The following is an 8,616-nucleotide window of genomic DNA, read 5'->3' on the forward strand; positions in this document are numbered from 1 at the left end:
GGCCTAGTAACTCTGTTACAAGGCGATATCTCTGCTATCTTTTATGTTACGCGAAATGTCAAAAGGACAAACTATATGGTTCGAGGGGACACGTATTATGGTGATAATAATTTTTTCATCATGGTCATTTGTTTTCCAGATTTCAAGGTCATCGGTTGTTTTTTTTTTTTTTGGTGTGTAATTACATATTTTTATTATCACTGTGACGTGATAGCTGCGGTCAAGACGAAACCAATGACAATGTCATGACCTTCGCGTGATCTTCAGTACCAAAAATTTACAAATTTTTGGAACTCGATGTGGATAATGAAATGCCTACAATAGAGAGATTTGCGAAGAGGAATTTATTATAACACCGCTGTAACGCCACAAGGTTTCATAATCGAATTAACAAATGTTTGGAAGTCTACAGATATCATTTTGAGCATACATTACAATAAATTCTTCGCAAATCTATTTGTTGTAGCTATTTCATTATTCGCATCAAGTTCCAAAAGTTTAGAAATTTTTGCTACTCAAAATCGCGCGAAGGTTATAACATTTTAGGTCATTGGTTTTACCTTGCCCTTGACTATCACGTCATAGTAAGAAAAATATGTAGTCACATACAAAAAAAACATCGATGACCTTGAAATCTGGAAAATAAATGACCTTGATGAAACGATTATAATAATTTGTCCATTTGGCATTTCGTGTGTCTTAAAAAATAGCGGAGATGTCGTCTTGTAACAGAGTTAGTGGGACACCCTGTATATGAAGATCAAGCCTGCAAATTCTTTCTATCATATAATAATCTGTAGTTGAGTATGTTGACGTTATAATGAATATAAGATATATTTTATATGGGTAACATTCATGACTTACCGAATATTGTGAATAAAGGCATTGTGTTGTTATCTTTTTGTCATTTTGTTATTGTATTTACTTAGTAGGTGGTCACATGGTGGATCCTATTCTATGGTCACTATCAATCGTTATTTATTTAATTACAGTAAAAGGCAACAAGTTATAAATAATTGTAGCATGATCTTACTCTTGACTGGTCACTCACTGGCACATTTATCCCAGCGGAAGAACTAATCTCTAACACTCGACCTTCATTCTGTTCACTAATGTTGGGTTCACACAATGGTAAAAAATAAATATTTAATGTTTTTTCGAAAACCTTGTTCTTTGACATTTTATTGTCAAAGCACTCCATTGCTGCTGAATTTATTACATTTTGAATAGATTCTCTTACTGGAGGTTTTCGGGCTTACAGCATCATTTTGTAGGCCTTGTTTGGAAATTTTCCTAAAGATATCAGATGACTGTTTTGTATTGTACTTTTGTATACATATTTTCTATTATTTGGACTATCTAATATAATTTTTTTTATTCAAAATACTTGAAATTGTGGGAGTTCTAGTTCCTTGAAGATGGGACATACATATAACAAGAAGTGTCTTATTGGTTGATACGATTCCAGCCGTTCTATTGGTCTCAAATGAAAAATTGAGATAGCATTTTAATTAGTGTGAATGTAGTTGTAAACGAAAAGAAATAAAATATTTCATTAGTTGACAAAATGTCGGCGTTTTGGATTTCGAATTTTTTAGGCTTTTCCTTCACGTTGGGCATAATAAAAAAATAGATATATATCAATATTTGTTGAAGTTTTTTAAATTTTAAGTTGATCTGGAGTTTCTGATTGTTCCTTGATTTTAGGTTAACACAATGGTAAAAAATCAATACGATAAAAATATAATGAGCCTGTCCTTTGATATTTTACTATGAAAGCGCTTAATTGGTGTTTAATTTTTTAAAAGTAGAATAGATTGTCCTAGGGCAACTGAACACTGTTTTCAGTACATTGAAAGTAAGCCAACTTCGTGTTCCTTTTTCTCGGAATATACTGCAGCTATCAATTTCAAATTTGTAGCGCATCTAATACCATTCTACATGTGCATTTTAGTCGAATAGAATCTTGAAATACGGAATAGAAAAAATTATACAACTCTATAATGTGGGTACTTTTTTGCACTCTTGTCTTCAACCTAGATGAATTCAGCATACGAAACAGAAAATGGGTGAACTTTAGCAGGGAAGCGTATGAACCTTTTACCGAATTGGAAATGGAATTGTTTTTACCTTGCAGGGTCAAGAACGTAGTAAAATAATAAAGGATTATCTAAATCTTTCAATGATTACACCAATAAATAATTATCGGTATAGATAGAGTCGTGGTGGTCTTAATAGTTCACTTTTCTATCTACATCAATTGATTTCTCCGCAAAATTTGACAGTTTAGAAATAAAAATCTAAATATTTCAGTAACCGTACATTAGTAAATGTTTTCTTAGTCGTTGTGTCAATAATTTTGTGGACTCAGTAAGTTTGCAGTGACATTTTTATTTTTAAAACATGATAAATCTTTGTTGTAATCTTCTCATCTTAGAAATATACAAATTTGTACGAGCAATGCACACATGTTGCAATGGAACCACACAGAAGCTTATCTCTTTAATTGAATGTCAAGTCTGATCCGAATCAGTTCGCAAAATATTAATCTGACAATCGTCCAAACCAAATCATTAACCCCGGTCAAACATATATAATTTCCTGCAATTTGTTTATAACACTAGATTGAACAGATCAAAACTTTTGATCGTGCACAACTTTCTACACAGAACGAGAACATAAGACAAACACAGTGTCAATTCTACAATAACCTGAATATTGTCAGTTGTACAGTCTGTTATCATAGAAGTGGCAAATTTTTATTCAATCTTTCTCCCTTTTGTTGCCGATTATAGTTATTTTCTAAATTTTGGCAATCCTCCTGTAACTTCTCTATTTAATTCATCCTACAATTTTCAACTGTACGATTCTAATCTCGTGTATTAATTTTCAGCTTTTCAGATTCGTTTGAACGGATTAAAATATCCAACTCATGTCGCCAATAACCATATCCAACACGCTGATATGAAGAGTGGGAGTAAATCAGGAGATAAGGACGCTCAAAGCTGTATCTTCACATACCATCTTCACGTGCAAGTTTTCGCTCAGCATTCATAGTAACAACAACAATAACTAATACTCCTAAAATCAAGAATATCTAAAGAATATTTCGATCATATCCGCGAACAGATCTAGACATTTTTAGATAGTAGTCATCGGTCACTTTTGAAAGAAAGTCTAGCAAAATTAAGAATTACTAAGTTCATTCCCGGACCATTTTCATAAACTGTAAAACTATAATGTTTAGAACCAATCACCAAATTACTTATAAATTTTTCAGAACTTATTTTTAAACTGTACTTCTTGTGGGCACGTTAATCTTTCTATCGCTCCTAATGCAGCAACTGTTCATTGAATTAGTTTGCCAAAAACCGAATAACTGAACTTCGATACGCTGGGTCAAACTAGACCCGGACTCTGCCGTCGTAGAGTTGCAGCGATTGTACGAAGGATTTACTCGATTCACCAAACAGTCCGCGTCCATGTCAACGAATTCCGCGATTGTATTATTCACGGAACGAGTCCGAAATATTGTTCGTCGCGTCGTATCTGTGCTGGAATAACACGATGGGCGCGGTGCTTATCAACGCTATTCGTACTAATGTTTTATCTGTACTCGGCTGACACCTGACAAGAACCGACGTAGGTACAATGTTACTTTATCGCACGAAAATGTTCGGTGATACTGCAACGAAACTGTCATCGAAGTGTTCGGGTCCGTATCGCAGAACGATTTACCGGAAAAATTACGAAAAAACCGGGTTTGTATTCGAAAATTACGAAAGTTCAACTACCCGAAGCTAATCTATTGAACTAACACGATCGAGAGGAGATATCAAGACAATTCTCGAATTTGGATTGCTTTGGATTTTATATTAGCGTTGTCGCCTCGCAGTTTCGCTCCAATCTTTGTCGGATCTTTCGAGCTCGCGGACGGTCGCGGGATTTCCGCGTGCGCGCGAAGAATCGATGGTAACGTTGAGAAACAAAGTGAGACGGACGCGCGATTTCGCACGACGGGCGCCGCGCCGGTGCGCGCAAATTTGCTGCGTCAAACGATACGAGATTTTGTGGAATGATGCGCGATAACGAAAAACGACACGACGCAGTGCACGATTCCCGAAGTAGAAGCGCGGCGAGTATTTGTCGGTCGAACGGACGGAATCGATAATATCGCGAATAACGAAATCACACGAATTGACAAGCTCCGTACAAGTGATTATCGCGATAACCGATGAAGGAGAAAGCAACGGTTCCCGGTATCTCATTTCAATCGACACACGGATAAAAGCAATTATGCTCGTGACATCTGTAAACCTCGTTAATATAATTCCTCGGAAACTTTCTCGCGCATTCCTATCCGATCGAACAATACCAGCTAGCAATACGTGAAAACGTTAGATCTTCTCTGGCAGTTCAACACACCGTGAATCGCAAAAGTGTAATTATCGGATTATGCAAACGAATTTTGAGTACTTTGCGAACAAGTTTCGAAATTGTTGGGTTAACGTTGATTTCGTCTTAAATGAAGCGTGACTCGCTTAAATGTTGTCCTGTTAACTTGAATTATGATCAGTCATTTGTCCGAAATTTTTATAATCTCTTTTCTACTTTTTCGACTGGTAAATCATTTTCTGCAGAAATTGTAAACTATAGATATTCTTCTGTGCAAATTACGTACACCGTGTAGGCTCCGCTTCGAAAAATAAATTTGCTCACACTGGGCTTTACGATGCCGAAGGAGCAGTATAAAACACGAAGAAAAGCAGCGTCGACATTCCCCAAATCTATCAATACCCAGAAACTAAACAAATTCAAATATTCGATACGTATTTAACACATCAGCCCATGGAGAACTTCGGCACTTAAATGGTCATGTGCGTTGCGTCCGATTAGTATAAAATTGATTCACAAGTCGTGTACACCGGCATTCGAGTGAAAACATTTCCTAAAATGCTGCACGACAGAATTTACTTCCCGATCTCGGCTGTCCAACTTCACGGGATAGCGTAAAAAGTTGCACGTGGGGTTAAACGTGTCGGAATCAGCGAAGTCGTCGCACAGACTACGTTGTACAGAGTGCGCCAAAATAACAGAGTTAAAATTACAGTTGTTCTAACAAGTAGATTCTATACCGTAGCCAACCCTACTCTCGCGTTCTTTGTATTTTAATCTATGTTTATAATTTCGCTTTGCCAACTTACGATTTATAGGATGCTGAACTATTGTCACTATTTGACACTGAACGAACCGAACACTGACAGTTACTGGTGTATATGTTGTCTTATGAAAATGAGAAGTTTGAATCAATCTCAATTTTCAGTCGTTTCTCTTGGAAGCGGCTTTACAATAATCATTCAATAAGAAACCTAAAGTTACCTTAATTCACTGGACTGTAGCGAATAGGCAGTTTCGAAGACCCACAACATACGCTAAACGCAGTATTGGGTTAGCTAATATGCGAAATAAGCACGTGCTTAGGGCATTGATGAAAAAGGGGGGCACCGTAGAAATTTTCGAAATTATAAAATCTTTTGCATAGTAATGATATTGAAAACGGACTAACTTTTATTAGAAACACTTGGTGTCTTAAAAAGTGTTGAATGTATGGTGTTTCGAAGTGTTTAGGGTCTCTAAAGGTGTTAACCTCGCACCGGCTAAATGTCATGAACATTTGGTGTAGTTAAAATGATCCCAACGTTAAGAACAGGACAAAATGTCCATGGAGAAGATGCGGCACGTAATCGAGAATTCAGAAAATCGCTAAATACGTCAATACCTATACACCCAACCCTCTCATAACGCGATTAATGTATTTCGTGTTATATCGGAACCGTGTTAAGTGAAAGTTAGAAGTAATTCATGTGAATGCGCAGGGCTGTACGGGGGTTGTTCGAATCTAAATACGCCAATGCGGAAACCAAGTTGAAAGCTGATCGCTTTATAGGAATGTATTGTTCTGTTATTCTTCTGTTTCGCTGGTTTTCGGACTTGGTTCAAGTATGTTCGACGTCAGTTATTTGGGCGCACCGTGTACAGGAGGAAAGCATCCTTTGGTATTGTGACCGACTCACCACGTTTCAGTTTTTCCAACGGTTCGTGCAACTGATGAATGGAGTTGTGCACCATTGAGGTGTCGTGGTGCGAGTTCCCGTGCAGATCAGGATGGTGCATCGTCCCTTGAAAGTGGTCACCGTGAAGGCCGGCCATGGCGGCTGTGGCGGACCCGTGCTGATGATGCTGTACCGATAGACCGGTTGTCGATCCCGTAACGAGATCCTGAAGGCACAAATCCGCGTTGCCACCGCCGACTCCACCCCCGGCGAATTCGAGGCTCCCCCCGCCCCCGCCTCCCCGCTCCATGCTATAGAAGGTTAACGTCGTGTTGACTGATCTGTGCAACGCGACTCAGGATCAAAAGCTAGGCCTTCGTTGAGTCCAGGTACCGCGGGAAATCGCGTCAAACGGATACGCGCCTGGGAGGATGTTGGTGTCTTCAGGATCGCATTCGCGCCGACGAGTATCCGAAAGGTGTTCCCCTCTTGTTTCGTCGACGGCTACACTGGGCGACGGCCGTCGGTAGTAGCGAACGCTCGGTTACATCGATAGCAACAATCCCCGGCGTTCAACAAACCTGCCCGCAGCGAGCGTGTCCCGTCGGCGACGCTGAAGACTCTATTGTCTGCTGCTGTCCGTTCTTTCCAGCAGGTTGCCTCGGCATAGGTTGTTCAGTTGACATCAGTGCTAACGGACCGAGCAACCCGTCAGAAGGAGAGCCCGGCTACCCGACGTCCACCGTCGCTGCGCGTCAATCTGCGCTTCGTGAACGACTTCCTGTGGCTCTTCGACACGTACGCGCTAAGGATTCGCCCGTGGACTGCGGGGATTGTTTCCATGGATCGGTCTCGAAAGGAGCCACCAGATCCCTATTACCCTGATCCCGGCTGTCCCGTCGAAGGACCCGGCAGAACACACGTGCTCCAGCACTTAGGTACGGCCGACTAACAAAATCAGATAACCGCGGGACCGACCACGGCCGACGACGCGCGTTACGTAAGGATCAACGGGACGCAACGAGAATAGTGGGAGATTTAGAAACACCCACAATGGAAACTAGGTTAAACGGCTCGCACTACGGCCGCGCTAGGCAGCGATTTTTATTAATTTCAGCGTACCACTTTTGCCCGCGAACGGAACTACGTTATCTTGGCAATGTCAATAATCACAGGGCATTCGTTCCAACGGAATCTTCGACGTATCCACTTACAGACAGCGTAGTAGTAGCAATCCACCGTCCCACAGAAAACGTTATCCTCGAACCCTGTAGCCCCGTTTCTCCTCGCTCGCCTGACACCCAGCGATCCTCGCGAAAACTCGACCAATGCGTTTTCACACGATATCCTAATACCGCACTTGGTTTCGTACGCCGCGCCGGATCAGAACAATATCACTTACTCGCTTAATCCTCTAGATCACCACCGAATACGCCACGAGACACCCGGAACGGCCCGACAATGTAGCACTTCCCGACGGGATGTTGTATATTGGTCACTGGGACGCGATCGTTCACGAACGATACCGGCAGGAGGACTACTTATCCACGCAGGGGGTTGCACCATACAGCCAGAGATCGGGTATATCCTTCCGTCAAAAGTCACGAGTAGTGCCGCGCGACATCACGATCACCGGGGAAAACGTTGATGGTGGACGTCGACGACGATGCGTTCTCGTCGCCCGTTCGCTCTTCTTACCTTCGCGGGCACGCGTTAAGGAACGTCGGGTCGGCGACACAGTGGCAACAGAGAGAGAGAAAGAGGGACAGACGGAGGAAACGTAAGAAAGCGCGAGTGGTGCTGCAGGTCGCGGTAGTATAGTCGGTTTTCGTAGTAGATGGAACGTGTAGTGGCCGCACGTCGGTAGTAGGTGGGTCCGCCAGGCTTAGCCGGTTGAGCCTTTCGGACTGCCTGCCGGCTTAAGTCTCTAAGTCGGTAAGCCGAGCGGATCTAGTGGTCTTGGCTGGTGCACTGGCTGCCTGCTATCCTGCCTGCCTGCCTTCCTTGCTTGCCGGGCGGTCTGCCTGACTGTCTGACTGCGCCTCTCCCTGGCTCGCTTGCTCTTACTCCCCTCCATCCGCTCCTTCTCTCTTCCGCTCTCCCACTCTGCTTCTCGCTATCTCCGTTCGATGCCCGTCTCCCTTCCTCCGCTGCGATTTCTCACATCCGCGCGCTCCCTTCAACCCCCTTGGCATACTCGTCCTTTCTCCTCTATCCCCACTGTTCCACCCCAGTTTTCGTTCCCTCTCTCTCCCTCTCTCTCTCTCTCTCTCTCTCTCTTCCACCCAGTCGTCCTTCTCTGTAGTTTCAGTCTCTCGCTCTCTCTCTCTCTGTCTCTCTCTTTCTCTCTTCCGCGATCTCTCACGCATGTATCTCCTCGCTCCATCCCCCCGACTTCACTCCCCGGACCACGAATTCGACCCCTATCGCACCCCTACCAGCCAACATGTAACGTTGCTCCGTCTCTGTTGCATCGCGGCGTGATCTCTCACACCGCTGCCTTCTCGTTTCGTCCAGCGTGGTGCCCGAACCAGTCGCCGATTCGCCTATGTTCGGTATCGTC

The 8,616-nt window shown here is 42.6% G+C and overlaps 1 protein-coding gene across 2 annotated transcripts in view; it reads right to left on the bottom strand.

Moving 5' to 3' along the window:
• The window catches only part of Ptx1 (pituitary homeobox homolog Ptx1), an 82,322-nt gene extending 75,959 nt beyond the window's left edge, over positions 1-6,363 (bottom strand). The window contains exon 1 of one of the 2 annotated variants that reach the window (XM_076804480.1): positions 6,078-6,363. In XM_076804480.1, the coding sequence (XP_076660595.1) occupies positions 6,078-6,363 (286 nt within the window). Of the gene's footprint in view, positions 1-6,074 lie in introns of both variants that reach the window. The other variant, XM_076804478.1, reaches the window with a different exon arrangement.
• Between the last annotated feature and the right edge of the window lie 2,253 nt (positions 6,364-8,616).

Source organism: Halictus rubicundus, chromosome 2 (genome assembly GCF_050948215.1).
Source record: "Halictus rubicundus isolate RS-2024b chromosome 2, iyHalRubi1_principal, whole genome shotgun sequence".
Lineage (NCBI taxonomy): Eukaryota > Metazoa > Arthropoda > Insecta > Hymenoptera > Halictidae > Halictus > Halictus rubicundus.